Source organism: Neomonachus schauinslandi, chromosome 16 (genome assembly GCF_002201575.2).
Source record: "Neomonachus schauinslandi chromosome 16, ASM220157v2, whole genome shotgun sequence".
In the NCBI taxonomy this organism is placed as follows: domain Eukaryota; kingdom Metazoa; phylum Chordata; class Mammalia; order Carnivora; family Phocidae; genus Neomonachus; species Neomonachus schauinslandi.
The window spans coordinates 10,775,074-10,796,102 of record NC_058418.1 but is presented as its reverse complement, the minus strand read 5'-3'; the positions used below and the strand labels follow the sequence as shown (position 1 = coordinate 10,796,102).

General features: G+C 41.7%; 1 protein-coding gene across 1 annotated transcript; it reads left to right on the top strand.

The window, feature by feature from the left end:
* The first annotated feature begins 3,124 nt into the window (after nt 1-3,124).
* LOC110572899 (zinc finger protein 226-like) lies at nt 3,125-16,141 on the top strand. The gene is made up of 5 exons (XM_021681316.1): nt 3,125-3,229; nt 6,875-6,931; nt 9,371-9,497; nt 10,578-10,670; nt 13,956-16,141. The coding sequence occupies exons 2-5, from the start codon at nt 6,917-6,919 to the stop codon at nt 16,139-16,141; spliced, it is 2,421 nt and encodes an 806-aa protein (XP_021536991.1). The 5' UTR covers nt 3,125-3,229; nt 6,875-6,916.
* The last annotated feature ends 4,888 nt before the right edge of the window (nt 16,142-21,029 follow it).

The window sequence follows — 21,029 nt, the reverse complement described above, 5'->3', positions numbered from 1 at the left end:
TTCCAGAGGAATTTGGAACATAAAAAAGACACAAGGATCCTTTAATTATTGCTCCATTGAGTTATAGGTTTCAATGTTGCTGGGGCAATTAGCCAAATCCAAAGTAGTCCAAGTGTAGGGAAAATAATGTGATTTTCCATGAATTCAGTCTTATACTAAAAAAAAAAAAAGGAAGAAAAGCACATTATTTTAGAACTATTTAATAGTGATAACCAATAAATCAAATGCATGGGTCTTTTTTTATATCTGGATTCAATAAAATTAGTCTAAGTAGACACATTTAACACAATTGAAAAATTTTTTATCAGGGCTTGGGCATAAATTGTTATTAAACAAATATTTTTACTTTTCTTAAATGTATAATTGTACAATATATTTAGGCTTTAAGAATGTTATCGGGGGGGGGCGCCTGGGTGGCTCAGTTGGTTAAGCGTCTGCCTTCAGCTCAGGTCATGATCCCAGGGTCCTGGGATCCAGCCCCACATCGGGCTCCCTGCTCCGCGGGAAGCCTGCTTCTCCCTCTCCCACTTCCCCTGCTTGTGTTCCCTCTCTCGCTGTGTCTCTCTCTGTCAAATAAATAAATAAAATCTTAAAAAAAAAAATGTTATCAGGGGCACCTGGGTGGTTCAGGTAGTGGAACATGTGACTCTTGATCTCCCAGTCATGAGTTCAAGACCCACGTTGGGGGTGGAGACTAATTTAAAAAAAAATGTTCTTATTAGTAAGAGATAGATACTAATGTATTTACTTGTGCAAGTACATCTCTGGGATTTGCTTTAAAATATTCAAGACAAAAATAAAAATTGAGAATATATTAGAGGAAATAAAGCGATATTGGCCAGTTCAAGAAGGAATGAAAAATAAAGAGAAGGTGTACAAATTGGAAAAGAAAGAATAAAATTGTTGTTACTTAAAATTAACATGATTAGGTGTATAGAAAGTCCAGATAAATGTGGCTTTAACATTGAAATTTATAGATGAGTTTGGCAAGTTTGCTGGATACAAGATCCAGTACAACTTTAAGTAGTTATAATCAGCATTGTGTTCTCATTCCCAATTTCAAAAGTGAAATTTCTGTCATTTCATCATTAATTTTATTATGTAAGTTTATATTTTTGTTTTTCTAGAAATATATTGATTTCATTTAAATTCACAAATACATTTTTATAAAGTTCACAGTATCATCGTAATATTTACTGATGTTCTCTTTTTTATTTCTTTTTTTTTTTTTAAGATTTTATTTATTTAACAGAGAGACATAGCGAGAGCAGGAACACAAGCAGGGGGAGTGGGAGATGTGGGACTCGATCCCAGGACCCTGGGATCATGATCTGAGCCGAAGGCAGACGCTTAACGACTGAGCCACCCAGGCGCCCTCTTTTTTATTTCTGATACTATTTTTCATATATGGTTTTTTTTTTCTTAGTCATTCTCACCATACTTTTATCAATTTTATTGCTTTATCCACAGGGTGATCTTTTGGCCTTTTGTGGGAGGGGAAGATCCACTTAATTTTGTTTGTATTTCATCAATCTGCTCTTATTTTCTTCTGCTTTCTTTAGTTTTGCTATTTGTTTATTCACTTTCTGAGACTGATGTTTTCAGGATGAATTTTCAGCTTCTCTTCTATTTTAATATACGCATTTAAGGCTCAACATTTCCTTCTATGTGTGTGTTAAAATCTCTAGTTCCGGGGCACTTAGGTGGCTCAGTCGGTTAAGTGTCTGACTCTTGATTTGGGCTCAGGTTATGATCTCAGGATGATGAGATGGAACCCTGCAAGGGGCTTCGCTAAGCAGGGAGACTGCTTGAGATTCTCTCCCTCTCCCTCCGCCCCTCCCCTGCTCATGCACGTTCTCTCTAAAATAAAATCTTTTTTAAAAAAAACCCTCCAGGGGGCGCCTGGGTGGCTCAGATGGTTAAGCGTCTGCCTTCAGCTCGGGTCGTGATCCCAGAGTCCTGGGATCGAGTCCCGCATCAGGCTCCCTGCTCCTTGGGAGCCTGCTTCTCCCTCTGTTTCTCTCTCTCTCTCTCTATCATGAATAAATAAATAAAATCTTTAAAAAAAAAAAAAAAACCTCCAGTTCCAACTGAGTTTGAATCTTTCTCTTTGTAGTTCTGTCAATTTTCGCTTTATAAAGTGTGAACTGAAGTTATTACTTTCTGGTACTTTGAAATTTTATCATTATGAAATGACCCTCTTTATGCCAAGTAATGCTCCCCCCCCCCCCCACGAAGTTTTCTTGGTGTAATATTGACATCACAAATTCTACAATTATAGAAATAATTTGAGGCCCAGGATGATGACTGACATCTTCCTTTACAAAGGATTTTCACTTGCTTCTGCAAGGGTTGGAAGAGGCCAGCAATTCATTTTCACGCAATTTCAGGGATTGAGGTGATTTTAACATTTGCGTTTAGTTCCTGCCAAAGAAGGCCCAGTTTCCTTTTGCTCTTATTCCTGTGGTGAAGCTCTTCGGGGTTTACCAGGAAGCCTCTGTGGTAGGCAACGGATTTACGTTGTTTTAGCCCCTCGAGCTTATCTAAAGTGGTACTCAGCTTCTCAGCCTTTCGATGAACAGAATCTACACTCTTCTACGTGCTAGAATAGCAAGACCTCCGCCCAGACCTTCTTAGGGATCCCGGGAAGTGAAAACCAGGAGCTTAGAGTAGTCAGGCATTTCCGCATAAGGGGAGCAGCTTTGTCTGTTTTCCGGTCCCACAGTTGGTGAAGGGTAATAGGGAGGGCGACGCTGCTGCCTATCGCCTCCCGCCCCAGGCAGTCGGGAACCTGTTGTGGTCCAGAGCTCCTAGTAGTCACATCCCGCAGCTACAGTGAGGCGGGTCTGTAAACGTGCCCCCACCCCACCCCCGCCGCGGGATTCTGGGAAGTGTAGTCCAGGAGCTCCGTGTAGTCGCAGGTACCTCCATTCAAGACGGTGGTGCTGCGGAGTTCTGGGAAGTGTAGTCCAGGAGCTCCATGTAGTCGCAGGTACTTCCATTGAAGAAGGTGGTTCTCGGGAGTTCTGGGAAGTGTAGTCCAGGAGTGCAGGTTGGTCGCAGGCACTTCCGCCCCAGGAGGACGCCGTAGCAGCCATCTTTTCCCTGATTATAGTGTTTCAGGTCCGCTGTCCACGACCCATTCAAACTTCTCCCGAAAACGCACCTGGGTCCCGCAGCCACCAGCATTTCATTTGGGGAGAAAGAGGAAGAGCGGCTAAAAACGGAGGTTTGATAGCCCAGGGTAGGGATTTGCGTTCTCCTGGACGGAACTTCTTTGCGCGTTGGGGACCTGCCCTGGATGGGGCGGGCTCTGGTTGTGCTTCTCCGGGTTTAAGGGTCTCCCGGGCTCTCTGCACCCCTGTCCTGGCTCCCCACCTGCGAGCTAGCCGTCTTCATATGGGTGGGTTACTGGGTAGGCTACTTAATCCCTCTGTGTCTTGGTTTGCTGTTCTGTAAAAGGGAAGTAAAAGTAATACCTTCCTAATACAGTGTTGTGAGGAATACAGTGTTGTGAGGAATACAGTGTTGTGAGGGAAGAAACGAGGCAGTACAAGTAAAAGGTTTATAACTGCCTGGCAGGAGACTTCTTGTTATTAATACTGCTGTAATTATCCGAGAAGCGCCCATTTCTCAGTGAGGTTCTGTGAGCCCAGGCAGCTGAATTGTCCTGGACTCCTGACCTTTTTTTGGAAGGAGAGTTGCTTCTAGCTGGTACTGGGGAGTGTGATTTATCGGGAACGGAAACACAAACCTGGTATTTCGCAACCTCCTTTCCTTCCCCAGCTCTGACTTCTCAAAAAGCACTGCGCGGAGGAGGAGGCATCAGAGCTCCGCGTGAGTAGGACTTGGCATTCTTCTGCTGAGATAGTCGCGTAAATTGGAGAATGCGTGGGACACGCACTTGAGTAATGATTATAGCTGAGCCTTAGTTGCTAAGTTTGATTCTAAAAGCTTTACGCAAATGAACACATTTCCGTCACATAGTGGCTCTGTTAAGTGGTACTGCTGTTTTCCTACTTTATTTTATTGTTTTAAAGATTCATTTTATTTAGAGAGAGACAGCACGAGCTGGGGAGGGGCAGAAGCAGAGGGAGACGGAGAGGAAGAGAATCTCAAGCAGACTCCCCACTGCGAAGCCCTACATGGGGCTGGATCCTATGACCCAGAGATCATGACCCAAGTGGAAACCAAGAGTCTGATGCTTAACCCACTGAGTCACCCTGGTGCCTGTCAATTACTTATGTTTGGCCTGTTTGCTCTGTTAGTGACCGTCAGCCAAAACCTCCCAGGACCATACCTGTAATCAGAGAGTTAAGTTTGCTTTAGCTTGCTGAAGCAAAGTAGCCCACACACCCAGGTGTCTTGGTAAAAGGCTATTAGGTGGGGCTGCTTATAGGGTTTTGGCTTGTGTTAGCTGAGTTGGGGAGTTTTAAGCAGTGAGGATTTGTTCTAGTTCGCATGCTGTTCAAAAGCAGAAGCAAGTTGGGCGCCTGGGTGGCTCAGTTGGTTAAGCGACTGCCTTCGGCTCAGGTCATGATCCTGGAGTCCCGGGATGGAGTCCCGCATCGGGCTCCCTGCTCGGCGGGGAGTCTGCTTCTCCCTCTGACCCTCCTCCCTCTCATGTGCTCTCTCTCTCTCTCATTCTGTCTCAAATAAATAAATAAAATCTTAAAAAAAAAAAAAACACAAAAGCAGAAGCAAGTTGATGACTGGATGTTGTAATTATTTTTAGCTAGTAGATGGGAGAAACAAAATGAGACTTCAGTTGTCACTATTAATAAAGTAGTCAGTCACTCATGTTGGGGGGGACAGTTCTTGGGTTTGTTTTTTTTTTCCTGTCATTGTAGAATGTCTTTGTCTCTGTGTTATGGAGTCTCTTGTCCTTTTCTTGTTCATCACGATCACTGAGACTGAGTGGCCCTGTCAGATTCTCGCTGATTAGTGGGAAACACCAAGTTCTAGCTGTTGGTCCTGCTAGCTTCCAGTGCCATTTTTGGGGTCTTGCATACTTTTATTTATTTATTTATTTTTTGCTGAACCATTTGAGGGCAAGCTAGAAACTGATCAAAATGGAATTAATTATATTGATAACACACTGTTATCTAATCCACAGCCCATATTCAGTTTTTCCAGTTTCCCCAATAAAGTCTCTGAGAGCAGTTTTCTTTTTCTAGTTCAGGGTTCAGTCCTGTGATATGCATTAAACTTAGTTTTTATTTCATTAATCTCCTTTAATCTGGAATGATTCCAGAGCACTTGACTGGTCCAGTGGTAGAGCATGCGACTCTTTGATCTCCGGGTTGTGAGTTTGAGCTCCCATTGGATATAAAGATTACTTAAAACAAAACAAAACAAAAAGTAGAATGAATCCTCTGACTTTATTTAGCTCATGATATTCACGAAGAATATTGGCAAATTATTTTGTAGAAAGTCCCTCTTTTTTTGGTTTATGTGATGTTTATGATTAGGTTCAGGCTCTGCATTAGCAGCAGGGATGCTACAGAAGTAAGTGGTAAAGCACCTTCTCAGTGCATCATGGGAAGTACGTGTCCGTTTGTGGGTTCGTCCCAATTGCTGGTTTCAACTTTGTTTTCTTCGGTAAGGTATCTGCCAGTTAATATTTTGAGACCATGTGACTATCTTACTTCTTCCTAAACTTTCACCATTTTTTTAGCATCCATTGATGATTATCTGAACTGTCTTTCATTCTACATTTTTTGGTTTGCCTTCTGCTATCGGGGGAACTTTCTCTTCTCACTTGTTTATTTCTTATACATTCCTTTATTTATTTATTTATTTATTTATTTATTTATTTAAAGATTTTATTTATTTATTCATGAGAGACAGAGAGAGAGAGAGAGAGACAGAGGCAGAGGGAGAAGCAGGCTCCCCGCGGAGCAGGGAGCCCGATGCGGGACTCGATCCAGGGACTCCAGGATCATGACCTGAGCCGAAGGCAGTCGCTTAACCAACTGAGCCACCCAGGCGCCCCTACATTCCTTTATTTATAACAATATGTTTACAACTCAGATGCCTGTGTTTTTTATTTAACTTAGGTATGGACTGTCAACCTATTTTTTTGTTGTTGCAAAATCTTGGGTTTGATTAGTTTTCTTTACCTCAATGCCTACCTGTCAAAAGTGCACTTCCTGCTTAGAAAGAAACTTCACTTATTTTTATTTATTTATTTTTTATAAACTTTTGGCTTGTGTTAGCTGAGTTTTTATAAAAAGTTGGCCATGTCAATTTAGATATTATTGTTGAGGTAACAAATTATCAGGAAGACAGCCAGAGATTTTGAGCAGTCCCTGCCTCATGACATGACAGAGCAACAACCTGTGAACTCCACATATTTTAACAATATTCTCTTGGTAGAAATCATGTTTATAGGGATAATTTCAAACTATAGAATATCATTCTGCAGTTGGAAAGAAATAGAAACTGAGAGTGCTCTGATAGCTTCCTACCTTACAGCAATTCCATGAGGTTGATACCATTGTTCTCCCCCACTTGCAGATGACAGAACTGAGGCAAAGAGATGTTAATCATCTTCCCAAGATGACACTGCTAGTGAATAGCCTAGCCAGGACTTTAGCCCATGCATATTGACTCCAAAGCCTTCTCTTACTGCTGTTGTCTCAGTTTGTACCCTGCCCAGAATAAGAATTACTACTGCAGAAGCTACAGGCACACTGGGACGGGGCCATTTATGTGGTTGGGCAGGTTGTTCCTTGAACTCCTGCTGAAAGGGGTCAGGGGGGTATCTGGTACGCATGCCGAGTTCTGCTCATCAAGCCATGTTCACCTGCACCGTCCCATAGGTTAATGACATACTTGACGAGTTTCCATTGACTTTTTTCTCCTTTCCCAGTCTATCTTTCTAGGATTCTGTTTCCCCAGAAGGAAAGAGAATATGAACATGTTCAAGGTGAGTAGAGCTTGCCTTTCTTACTGTTAAAAATGTCATTTTAGGGGCACCTGGGGAGCTCAGTTGGTTAAGCATCTGCCTTTGGCTCCGGTTGTGATCTCTGGGTCCTGGGATCGAGCCCCACATTGGGCTCCCTGCTCGTTCTCTCTCTCTCTCTCTCTCTAATAAATAAATAAAATCTTTAAAAAAAAATGTCATTTTAGTCCTCAGAGACTGGACACAAGTTCTCTTTTAAGGAGAGTGCATCTGAGGACTTGTTGAGTGTGTCAGGTGCTTTTTTCTTTATGACTTTTAAGTTTAATTGGTTTTGGTTTTAGCTTCTATTTCATCTTTTTTTAATCTCACAAGTAAAAGTAGAAAACTTGGGGTGCCTGGGTGGGTCAGTCGTTAAGGGTCTGCCTTTGGCTCAGGTCATGATCCCGGGGTCCTGCGATCAAGCCCCGCATGGGGCTCCCTGCTCAGCGGAAGGCCTGCTTCTCCCTCTCCCACTCCCCCTGCTTGTGTTCCCTCTCTCGCTGTGTCTTTCTCTGTCAAATAAATAAATAAAATCTTTAAAAAAAAAAAAAAAAGGTAGAAAACTAAATAGAAATGAAAATATCTTGCACTTCACTACTTCTGTGTATTTGTATTCATAACATAGATACAGCTTTATTTCTTTTAAGATTTTTGAAAAATCTTTCATATCTTTGTTTTATTTATTTTTTACTTTTTAAATTTTGTTTTATTTTTTTTTAAATGGAAGCGTAGTTGACATATTAGTTTCAGGTGTATAATACAGTGACTTGACAATTAGATGCATTGCAAAATGCTCACCATGATAAGTGTAATTACAGTCTGTCACTGCACAAAGTTACTGTATTATTATTGATTATATTCCCTATGCTGTACTTTTCATCCCCTGACTTATTTTATAGCTGGAAGTTTGTACTTTTTTCCCTTCTCACCTGTTTGTCGATCCCCCAACCCCATAACATACACTTGAATCTTTTTTTTTTCATTTAATACTATGCAACAATTTTTTTTAAGTTTTTATTTTTTAAAAGTCTCTCCTGATTTAACCTATTTCTCAAAAAACAGTCCTGAAAATTACTGCCTTTTTTTTGTCCTTAACAAGTACTCAAAATTGAAGAGGTATGTTTTATATCTGGCGCATTGGATGTTTTTTGGTAGGATATTCAAATATGGCACAGTGCGTCAGGATGAGATTTCAGCTTCACAAGAAAAGATACTGTTAGAAGCTTTCTAATTAAAGAGCTAGATTCATGCCTAAGTCACAAACCCTATGTGTATTTTATTTACTGTTTTTTTCCTTAGTGTATTTTTTTATTATTTATTTCTTAAAAATTTTATTTATTTGAGAGAGAGTGAGCACGAGCAGGGGGAGGGCAGAGGGAGAGGGAGAAGCAGGCTCCCTGCTTCAGGGAGCCTGACACGGGCTCAGATCCAGGACCCCGGGATCATGACCTGAGCTGAAGGCAGATGCTTAACCAACTGAGCCACCCAGGTGCCCCCAGTGTATTTTTTTTTTAATCAAAGTAATACATAACCTTAGTTTAAAAAATCCAGGGGTACTAAAGGACTTGTCGCTCACTGCATTGACACCTCAGAACAATTTTATAAAGAGGTGCTTGGTTTTATCTTCATTTTATTTATTTTTTTAAAAGATTTTATTTATTTGAGAAAGAGAGCATGAGCCTGCGAGCGCTCAAGCCAGGCAGGGGCAGAGGGGGGAGGGGCAGAGCAAGAGGGAGAAGCAGACTCCCTGCTGGGCAGGGAGCCTGACCTGGGGCTCGATCCCAGGACCCTGAGATCATGACGTGAGCCGAAGGCAGACACTTAACCAACTGAGCCACCCAGGTGCCCCTATCTTCATTTTACAAAGACAAGTAGTTGTGAAAAAGACATCTGCTTAAATTCACACACAACACCGGAGATCTGGGGTCAGAGTATGGTATTCAAGTGAAGACAGATGCAGGAGGAGAGTTTCTCATTCAGTGACCTGGCGTGCCCTTTTGGTTTATTTCCACAAAGAATGCCACCCTGACCTGGTTCCCACTTCAGTGGGAAGGCAGGTGCTATCAAACACTGCTGGGGCTAAACTGTTCAATGTTTCTGGGGTAATTGGCAGTGTTAATTAAAAAGTAAAAACTTTTTAGTTTAGGATGCAGCTGTTAGAATTCTAGGGAGTTTGCTTATTACAGTGCTCACTGAGAGGGCCAGGTAAATAGAGCTTTCTTTTCCAGAGCAGCACTTTTGATGAGGCTGAGGAAGATCGGTGTGTGGCATCAGCAGGAGAGAAGGAGAAGGGCTGGGAAATCTACAGATTGCTCAGGGGCCAGAGCACCTCCCCACCCTTCATCCCCACCTGTCCCCACCCATCCTCCCACCTCTCGCAGTGGACCTTGGGTATAAGATTGAGCTTGTATGTGTTTGTTGTAGGAGACGGTGACGTTCAAGGACGTGGCGGTGGCCTTCACAGAGGAGGAGCTGGGACTGCTGGACTCTGCCCAGAGGAAGCTGTACCAGGACGTCATGTTAGAAAACTTCAGGAACCTGGTCTCAGTGGGTGAGAACAGCCTCCCTCTGGAGGATCTTTGTCACCTTGGGGTTTTAAGGCTTTGGGGCTCTTGAAATGGTTCCCTGAGTTTGGGGATTGGACTTTGCTAATTCCTGTGGGACACAGGATGTTTCTGATCTTTCTGAACAGGATCTTTCAGGTCTTTTTCATTTGGGTTTTTGTAAAGGACTATAAATGGACAGTATACTGCTACACCTTGTCAATTTGATTTCAGATTTCACTCCTATCGCATTAGTGAATTCTAAAACTGGTTTATTGAATTCTATGAGCAGTTTTGAATGAAATCAATAGGGGAGAGAATATCAGAACTTCTTAGGACACATTGCAGCAAAAAACTGGTTGATTGCATGAGTGTGTGAGGGCCACTGGGAGATTCAGTGAAAACAGACATAGGTTAGAAATAGGTCATTCAAACTTTCTTTGGATAGTACATATCTCTGTGTATGTAGTTGGGTCATGAAATAAGTGCTATTTCTTCAATGGGTCATGATTAAAAAAAGGTTTGAAAAACACACTTTCGATACCTTGAATATGCAGTTGGAACTCAAATTTCCAGTAAATTTTAGTTCTAGCATGTTCATTTTATTTATTTTTTAACATACCTACTTGCAATTTTAATTAACAGTTATAATCAAAAAACAGATTTATATACTTGGTAAGGCCCTTTTTTTTTTAAGATTTTATTTATTTATTTGACAGAGAGAGAGACACAGCGAGAGAGGGAACACAGGCAGGGGGAATGGGAGAGAGTGAAGCAGGCTTCCCATGGAGCAGGGAGTCCGACGCAGGGGCTCAATCCCAGGACCCCAGGATCATGACCTGAGCTGAAGGCAGACGCTTAACGACTGAGCCACCCAGGCACCCTGAAGGCCCTTGTTTTAATATAAGTATAAATCTTGAGGATATATTTTTTGAAGTCGGCTTCACTTTATAGACTGATAAATCTGCTGTCCAAAAGTCACAGGGTTGCTTTTATTACTAATCCATCCATATAATTAAATCCACGTGGAGGGGCGCCTGGGTGGCTCAGTTGCATTCATTTTAACTCATGATTTTGCATGTTCTCAGGACATCAGCCCTTTAAACAAGATCAGTGGCACATAGAAAGAGAAGAGAGGCTCTGGTTGATGAAGACAGCAACCCAGATAGAGAGAAATGTAGGTAAGAACGAAGCAACTGTGCATTGTCACAGTTACCTGTCCATCTGTTTTGTTTCTCGCCACCTGTGTGCTGTCGCCTGGGTCCAGGTGCCAACCCTCTTCCCTGGATTATTGCAGAAGTCTTTGCAGTGGTGCCTGCCCCCACCCTTCTTCGGTCTGTGCTTTAAGTAGCGGCCTGAGGGATCCTTTATGACTTTAAGTCCGATTATGTTAGTCTTCTGTTCAAAATTCTCTTACGGCTTCTTTAGAATAAAAACCACTTAAAGCAGCTTCTATAGAGTCCTCTGTGCTCTGCTCCCACAGCGTGTCTAAATACATCTGTTCTTCCTCTTGCTCCATTTTTTCTGCCTACGGTGTCTTCCCTGCCATTTCTCAGACCTGCGAAGGAAGCTTCTGCCTCAGAGCCCTTCACTTGTTCCTCTCTGCCCAGAATAGTCTCTCACCTGTAACCCTTCAGGCCCCTTCTTTACTTCTTTTAGGTCACTCAGTTCTCATCTCATGTGAGGACTCTGACCACCCTGTTGAAAATGCCATTCTCTCTTGACTCTCTCTGCGCTGCCTTATTTTGGGTGATCATCATCTCACGTATTTTTATTCATTTGTTTATTTTATCTTTGTCTCCTCACTGGAGTGTAATCTTCAAGAGTAGAGGAATTTTGTTCGTTTTGTTGATTGTTCACTATCCTCAGTGCTTAGAATAGTCCTGGTACATGGCAGGGGCTCTGTAAATCTTTGTTGAATAAATGAATGAGTTACTGTAGAGGAAAGCCTGCCCTCCACGGAAATAGCTAAGAGGTGAACAGATCCATGTGAAGAAGGGATATTGCAAAATATTTTTTGTCTTTAAATGAATTCTTAACCTAATTCTAATTTCTCGGCTGCCTACGGTATATGTGTGTGTGTTTGCCTTTCTGTACGAGTCGACCCGCACCAGCTCGTGCAGAGCCCTGTACAGAATGTGTAGTAGCACTGTTGTTGTAACCAAATTGAACACCGTTCTTTCCCTGTGACCTTCCTTTAGTAGCAGAGCATATTCATCTGGGGAGGAGATTTTTTTTTGGTAGAGGATTCTTTGGTCCACTTCTTAGGCAGCTCCCCCAGAGGAGGGGAAAAAATTCACCTTCCATATCTCTTATATCAGGGAATGGAAGGTCTCAGAAAATAGCCAGCTTGTGAGTTAGCCTTTCCCTTAAAAGATTTGCCCAGCCGCGTCCCATTTGCTTCTTCCAAAATGCACATACGGAATCATAAATGGATCTTACGTCGTATCCTCAGACGTAGTGTTGGTGTATAGATGTAAATATACGACTTTCGAAGGCATTTCATACGATGACAGCTTTGCTGCTTGAGAATCATCTAAACATTCCCTAATAGTTTCTAGTCTGTTTCTTCTAAACATCATAAGTGATGGAATTTATTTCCCATCTTACCAATAAACTGCATTCTGCACTTAGAAACAGTCATTTTAAGGGGAACCCTCCTACACTGTTGGTGGGAATGCAAGCTGGTGCAGCCACTCTGGAAAACAGTGTGGCGGTTCCTCAGAAAGTTGAAAATAGAGCTACCCTATGATCCAGCAGTTGCACTACTGGGTATTTACCCCAAAGATACAAATGTAGGGATCCAAAGGGGTACGTGCACCCCGATGTTTATAGCAGCAACGTCCACAATAGCCAAACTGTGGAAAGAGCCAAGATGTCCATCGACAGATGAATGGATAAAGAAGATGTGGTATATATACAATGGAATATTATGCAGCCATCAAAAGGAATGAGATCTTGCCATTTGCAACGACGTGGTTGGAACTGGAGGGTATTATGCTGAGCGAAATAAGTCAAACAGAGAAAGTCATGTATCATATGACCTCATTGATATGAGGAATTCTTAATCTCAGGAAACAAACTGAGGGTTGCTGGAGTGGGGGGTGGGGTGGGAGGGATGGGGTGGCTGGGTGATAGACATTGGGGAGGGTATGTGCTATGGTGAGCGCTGTGAATTGTGTAAGACTGTTGAATCTCAGATCTGTACCTCTGAAACAAATAATACATTATATGTTAAGAAAAAAAAAGAAGATAGCAGGAGGGGAAGAATGAAGCGGGGGAAATCGGAGGGGTCGACGAACCACGAGAGAGGATGGACTCTGAAAAACAAACTGAGGGTTCTAGAGGGGAGGGGGTGGGAGGATGGGTTAGCCTGGTGATGGGTATTAAAGAGGGCACATTCTGCATGGAGCACTGGGTGTTATGCACAAACAATGAATCATGGAACACTATATCAAAAACTAATGATGTAATGTATGGTGATTAACATAACAATAAAAAATTAAAAAAGAAACAGTCATTCTTATTGAAGGCCAATGTATCTATATCGAAAAATTTTCCACACTATTTTCAAAGAGACAGCATTCTTCCCTGGCCTCTAAATTTGACTCCTTTTGGGGCGCCTGGGTGGCTTAGATGGTTAAGCGTCTGCCTTGGGCTCAGAATCGAGCCCCACATCGGGCTCCTGGCTCAGCGGGGAGCCTGCTTCTTCCTCTCCCTCTGCTTCTCCCCCTGCTCATGCTCTCTCTGTATTTCTGTGTCTCAAATGAATAAGTAAAATCTTAAAAAAAAAAAAAATTCTGATTCCTTTTGAGGCGGGGGCAGGCATTTAGGTGGGGGAAGGCATTTAGAGAGACAGTACAGAAGCCTCAGAAGGATCTAGTGTATGGATCTTCATGCTTTTCTTTCTTTAGCACCCTTGATTTTCTCCTCAGTACCCCCTTGGTATACTGCTGTCTGTGGTGTAGCCTTTCAGCTTCTTAGCAAACTGTATTTTCCCATTCTTGTCCTATTTCACATACCTTACTTATAAAAGCTTTTTTGCGACTCTGACTTGTATACACTTGAACTGGGATTTAGAATTCTAGATAATCTCAGACATCAGATTGGGATCCATCTATGCATGCATTTCTTGAACACCTACTAACTGCTCGGCACTGTTAAAAGCTGTCAACACTGCAAAATGCTTGTCCTTATTGATACTGTACTATGGTGGGAAAGATGTAATTTTTGAAAAATGACTTAAATCGTGTGTCAGGTGGCAGTAATTTTGTTTTTGTTGAATTTCATTAATGCTAAGTGGTTGGTTTCCATCACTGTATAAGCCAGAGTATTTCATATATGGTGAAAAAGAAGCTGAACCATCCTGAGGTTCATTAAAGTCTCATACTGTGTCCTAAGTGTGAAATCTTGACTCTTTGCACCAAGTTTTCACTTGTCCACATCTCTGAATTCTGTCCCTATAGGAGGGAACAATCAAAGTGAGCTGAGGACCGTTCAAGACAGAGGACCACATGAAGAGCTTTCCTGCTGGCAAATCTGGCAACACATTGCAAATGACCTATCCAGATGTCAAAACTCCATGATAAATAGTTCTCAGCTTCACAAACAAGGTGATTCCCCCTGCCAGCTTGGGGCAGGACTCTCTATTCAAATTTCTGAAGATGAGAACTGTATACTAAATTGTGAAGTGGATGGTCCTAATGGTACTGAAAGCTCAGACTTTGCAATTTTGAGAGCCCAGGACTCATGGAGGAAAACTTCTTTGACTGAGTCACAGAGTTATCGGAATAGATACCAACAAATTTCCATGAAGAATAAGCTGTGTCAGTGTAAACAGGATGTTGATCCCATCAGTTGGATTTCACATCACCTAGATCCTGGAATACACAGAAGTGACCAATCTTATAGCGACGATGATTGTGAGAAAGACAGCATGAAGATTTCAACATTGGACCAGGATAGTATGACTCACACAGGACAAAAACCTTATGAGTGTAATGAATGTGAAAAATCCTGCAGTGATCTCTCTACCTTTGATCTTCATCAGCAGTTACACTCAAAAGTGAAGTCTCATACCTGTAGTGAATGTGGAAAAGGCTTCCGTTATAGCTCAGTTCTTCGTATTCATCAGAGAGTTCACGTGGAAGAGAAAGGCTATAAGTGTGGTGAGTGTGGTAAGGAATTCAGTCAGAGCTCACTTCTGCAAACCCATCAGAAAGTCCACACTGTAGAGAAGCCATTTAAATGTGAGGAGTGTGGGAAGGGCTTTGGTCGTAGATCAGCACTTACTGTTCATTGCAAAGTCCACACAGGAGAGAAGCCTTATCATTGTGAGGAGTGTGGGAGGGCCTTCAGTCAGGCCTCTCATCTCCAGGACCATCAGAGAGTCCACACTGGGGAGAAACCATTCCGATGCGATGCATGTGGTAAAAGCTTCAGTCGGAATTCACATCTTCAATCCCATCAGAGAGTCCACACGGGAGAGAAACCATACAAATGTGAGGAGTGTGGGAAGGGCTTCATTTGTAGCTCAAATCTATACATTCATCAGAGGGTCCACACAGGAGAAAAACCCTACAAATGTGAGGAATGTGGTAAAGGCTTTAGTCGGCCTTCAAGTCTTCAGGCCCATCAGGGTGTTCACACTGGAGAGAAATCCTACATATGTAATGTGTGTGGTAAAGGCTTTACTCTGAGTTCAAATCTTCAAGCACATCAGAGAGTCCACACAGGAGAGAAGCCATACAAATGCGATGAGTGTGGGAAGAGCTTCAGGAGGAACTCCCATTATCAAGTTCATCTGGTAGTCCACACAGGGGAGAAACCCTATAAATGTGAGGTATGTGGAAAGGGCTTCAGTCAGAGTTCATATCTTCAAATCCATCTGAAGGCACACAGGGTAGAGAAACCTTACAAGTGTGAGGAGTGCGGGCAGGGCTTCAATCAGAGTTCCCGACTTCAGATTCACCAGCTGATCCATACTGGCGAGAAACCGTACAAATGTGAAGAGTGTGGGAAGGGATTCAGTCGTAGAGCAGATCTCAAAATTCACTGCAGAATCCACACAGGAGAGAAACCATATAATTGTGAGGAGTGTGGGAAAGTATTCAGGCAGGCCTCAAATCTTCTGGCCCATCAGAGAGTCCATAGTGGAGAGAAACCATTCAAATGTGAGGAGTGTGGGAAGAGTTTTGGTCGCAGTTCACACCTTCAAGCCCATCAGAAAGTCCACACGGGAGAAAAGCCGTACAAATGTGAGGAGTGTGGGAAGGGCTTCAAATGGAGCTTGAATCTTGACATGCATCAGAGGGTCCACACAGGAGAGAAACCCTACAAGTGTGGGGAGTGTGGGAAGCACTTCAGTCAGGCCTCAAGTCTTCAGCTTCATCAGAGCGTCCACACTGGAGAGAAACCTTACAAGTGTGATGTGTGTGGTAAGGTCTTCAGTCGCTCTTCACAGCTACAGTCTCATCAGAGAGTTCACACAGGAGAGAAACCTTACAAGTGTGAGACGTGTGGTAAGAGCTTCAGCTGGCGATCAAATCTTACCATTCATCACAGAATCCATGCTGGTGATAAATCCTATAACAGTAATAGGAGTGGGAAGAACATCAGAGAGTCCACCCAGAAAAATAGTTGTATAAAATGATTTCTTAAAACCCAAGTGTCATGTGAATTCTTCCAATCATGAAGTTCAAAAGGAAAAAATCATTTATTTCACGAAAGTCAATGTTTGAGCCACCGCTTAACATACCCCAGTAGTCAGGAGGCCACACAGCAGAGAACACTTGAAAGTGGCATAGTAAGGTACAGTTTGAACTTTGACCTTTATTAAATACTACTCAGGGGAGAGGCTTTGGAAAGGATGAGTTTTATCAGGCCTTGTAGAAAAGTATGATGGACACACTAAAATTAATGCCCGTTAGAATGTAAGCTCCATAAATGCAGAGACTTGTTCTCTACATAGTCTTAACATTGCCAGGTACTTGGGAGGTGCTCAATATTTGTTAAATTAATAAATGGGGGAAATGTATATTTGAAAATTGTGTTGAGATCACCTCCAGAATTTCATAAAAATTTGTATTCAGAACGGGTAACCTACGTGTGGCCTTAATAAAATTAATTCAGGGAGATAGTTGAAAGGCAAGAAAACTACTCAGTACTGCAGTCTGTCCTAGTAATTTGGCATTGCCTTGTGATGAGCTCCTGTCTTTCCCAGCCTCTTATCAAGTTGGGTCTTATCTTGGACTTTGAATTTACACTGCATAAAATCAGTGGATAGTTATCTTTTGTGACAGCATAGACTGAAAATTGATTGCTAATCCTACAATAAGCCATTACACTGTTTATTTTTATTCTCAAGAATGTCAAGGCAGGGGTTTAAGTGTCAAAGTTATACTAATGACATACATTTCTTAGTAAATGTTGAATTGATCGTTGGTTTCTTATTCTCCACATTTCCATCCAGACTGGATGTGATTGCCTTCTAAATACGGGTTTTAGCATTACTTTCATTGAAACTTCTTAGGTAGGGACGCCTTGGTGGCTCAGTCCGTTAAGCGTCTGCCTTCAGCTCAGGTCATGATTCTGGGGTCCTGGGATTGAGTCCCACATCGGGCCTCTTGCTCAGTGCGGAGCCTGCTTCTCCCTCTGCCTGCTGCTCCCCCTGCTTGTGTTCTCTCTCTGACAAGTAAATGAATAAAACTTCAGGAAAAACAAAAAACTTCTTGGGTAGAAAGGCTATTTGAAGTAGATTACTTTTGTCAAGTTCTTTACCCTATTACTCCCTCTCCCCAGGAGTAGAAAGAGGAAAAAATTACTTGTTGGAATGTGGTAATTTTATCAAACACGTTGGTTAGTGGGGCATGACTGACTTTCACACCTTTTCCTAGCAGTGGATTGAGTAATGGCTTTTTAGTTTTGTTTTTTTTGTTTAGAGCGAGACTCCCAAGCAGGCTCCACACTCAGCACGGAGCCTGACACTGGGCTCAATCTCACAACCCTGAGATCATGATCTGAGCTGAAATCAAGAGTTGGACGATATAAAAAAAAAAGAGAGAGTTGGGCGGTTAACTGGATGAGCCACCCAGGTACCCGAAATAATTGCTTTTTGAAGTTGGTCAGTATATATCAAAATACAGAATGTGGAATCCCTTTCATCAGGAGATGATAGAATAAGAATTTATGATTAGGAGATTCAAATAGAAAAAGATCAGTAGCACATCAGTGCTGTTAATTTTGTAAAAGTGGAAATGTTCATCAGTAGGAATTTATATAAATATATTTTGATAAACTTATGCAATAACAGATTCATTAAAATGATGGCTAAGACTTAAGATAGAAGAAGTAACAGTTTAAGGTAGTTTAGGGACATCAAATACCTTAAACATATGTGTGTCTCTGAATGTGTTAATAGTGCATCCAGTCATGTGAAGGGATATTTACCCTATATAAAGTGGCAAGATTTTCAGGGATTTTTCAATATTTTACTCAGATTTTTAATTAAGCATCAGTTTTATAGTAAAATACTGTTACTTTGTGGTAACAGTAAACTATAAAAAATTTATAAGAACATATCCCTTACAGTGAGAAATTCTATCATCATGTGGTATATAAAACCAAAACTAAGGAATAGAACTCTCGAAATCAGTTGTTAAAAAAATTTCTGTGGTCATTCAGAGACAGATATATTAGCGAATGTAACCATATATTTGTAATTATTGTATTTGAAGTTTAAGCATAAGTCCATGTGAATAGAAGATTCTAGTGTAATTCCAACAGTGGAAATCGTGATTCTTGTCAGACTTCCCTACTGGGTGAATGGATATCCCAGGGTGCTGGCAGTCCCTTCCAGTCTGATTAGGGAAGTAGCTAAGTCTTCCCAGACACCATGGCACAGAGAACCTTGAACTGTGGGAGGAAAGGAATGATGAGAAAATTGTTTACAGAGTAACTGAGTAGGCAAATCATAAAGATGGAGAATGAAAGTACATATGTTTTGAGGTAAAATTTAACAAAGATTGCCTAAGGAAAAGATACCCATAAGGGAGCATCTAGCATGATGGGAACAAGCTGTTGAGCGGGTTTGAATACCATTTCCTACTTAGTCATTTCACTGATACTTAACGCTTATTTGGTTAAAGGGCTTTACTCAGCAAATACATATATATATATATATATGGTTTCCAAAGTTGACTTCTTGGACCACACCTTCACATGCTATGTAAAGTATATGCTACCTCAAATTGTGTTAGATATGAGAAATCCTAGGCCTTCCATGTTGAGTTTTGTTTAGTAGATACCAGGATAGCCCATCAACCCTCAAGGTAATTTTAGTTTAGTGTGTTAAACAGAAGGTTGGCAAGCTGTTTCCTGTGGGCCAAATGTGGTCCACTGCCTTTAAAGCTTTATTGGAACATTGTCATGCCCATTCATTTATGTATCTATGTCTGTTTTCTCATTGCAGTGAGAGAGTTTAGTAGTTGTGACAAACACTGGCCCACAAAACCCAAAATACTTTCTGGCCTTTTACAGAAAACAGCTGTCAATCCCTGTGTTAAACCAAAAAGATTTGTCTCCCATAACTGGAAAGGCCGCAAGTAGAGCCGAATTTCAACCTGGTTCAGGTCAGGATTTCAGAATGGTTTCCTTTTGATTCTTTTATCTGCCCTTCTGACTGATCTTGTTCTTTAGGTTGGTCCAAAGATGGTGGTAACAATAGGGACTTCCTGTTTCTTCACAGCCTGTGAAAGAGAACTAGTCTTTCATTTGTAGTAATGGGTAGTTCACTACTCTCTCCGAGTGTGCATGGCTCCTCTGACCTTGACTCCCATCTACACTAAAGATTAAACTTCTGTGTATCCAGTTCCACTGACCTTTGCAGGCCGTTCAGTTTCAACTCCCACTTGACACCATTGGCTCACACTTATTTTGGCATCTGGGGGATTTTCCTATCTTAGTTTTGAGCGTGGCTACATATTAACACTTTGGGGACTTGTTATATAGAGTAAGCGTTTCTTTTTCTTTTCTTCTTTTTTTTTTTTTTAACAAAAAAAGGGACCCAAAGTCAAATTCAGTCAGCAACTGAATGATAACACATTGATTGGTTCACAACCTTGTAGATTCTTTTACCGTTATAGGGCATCAAAGGGAAGGAATAGAATCCTGAAAAATTGAGGTGGGAATATATGGGCAGGTTCTAACAAAGTTGAGGTCTTTGACCTCTAAACTTAGGTGAGTCTCCTTTGCCGTTAGGAGGAAGCCTTTTGCTCTGCTCTGACGTAGTCTCCTCTTGCCTGAAGAACCTGTAATGATCTCCCCCAAGATGGTTTCCTTGCAGGAAACTAGATCCTCTGGTGAGCTTTTCTTATTCTGACCTGAGTCAACATGAGAGTTGTGGCCCCGCAGCCAATTCCATAACGTGAGTCAGTTCCCATTTCCAGAGCACCTTAAAGGTCAGGCTGGGTCTTTTTTAAAGAATCTGATATACCGCCAAAACTGTATACCATAAATTGTTCTAGACTTCCTCAAAGTGACTTGCAGCTATATTTTATGGAGGTTATATATTAGGTAAGTGGAAATAACCAGAATATGGAGGGATTACTGGACACTGGAGATGACATTACTCCTGGAACCTCAAGTACATTGTGCTCAGCAATTAATAGTGGGGCTTATAAACAACAAATAATGGAGGCTTTTGCTCAGGTCCATATGTGATAGTCTGAATGGATTCCTGAGCCCATCATCTGGTTATTTTCCAAGTTCCAGAATGCAGAGTTGCAATAGAAATACCCAACAATTGGCAGAATCCTCACCTTGGTTCCCTCACCAATGAAACAAGGACTATTTTGATAAGAAAGGACAAGTAAACACTGTAACTGCCTTGTATGTACCAAAATAGAAAACCAAACGCAATACCACATTCTTCAAGGGATTCTAGAGTTTAGTACCCCTAGCGGTATCTTGGAAGCCATAGGGGTCATGTTTTCTATCATACCCCTCTTCAGTTTACTCATGTGACCTGTGCAGAAGACAGACGAATCTTGGAGAATGACATGGGATTATTGTAAATTTAATTAGGACTTGACATGACTTGCAGCTTCAGATGAGGTTTTATTGCTGGAGCAAATCACCACATCTGCTGGCACCTGGTATGCAGCTATTGTGCCAACGTGCTTTTCCCCCTCTATACCTGTTAGTAAACATCATCCAAAGAAGTTTAGTTTCATCTGGTAGGGCCGTTGATACGCTTTTATGGCCCCAGCTCAGAGCTATACCAACTTTTCAATCTTTGTTCACAGTTGAGTCCAGGAATTGGCAAACTACTGTCCAAGGGGCAAATCTGGCTGCCACTTGTTTTTGTAAATAAAATTTTACTGAAACATAGCCATGACCACTCTACATTTTGTCTATGGGGATTTCAGACTAATATGGCAGAGTTGAGTATTTGTGAGAGTTGTCTGTGTGGTCTGCAAAGCCTAAAATAACTATCTGGCTCTTTACAGAAATGATTTTATGACCCCTGATATATATCTGAT

Excerpts from the sequence above, each read along its gene's own strand:
- LOC110572899 (XM_021681316.1), top strand. Across the intron at positions 9,498-10,577 it reads CAGGAACCTGGTCTCAGTGG|GACATCAGCCCTTTAAACAA; the intron begins GTGAGAACAGCC and ends GCATGTTCTCAG. Across the intron at positions 10,671-13,955 it reads CCAGATAGAGAGAAATGTAG|GAGGGAACAATCAAAGTGAG; the intron begins GTAAGAACGAAG and ends CTGTCCCTATAG.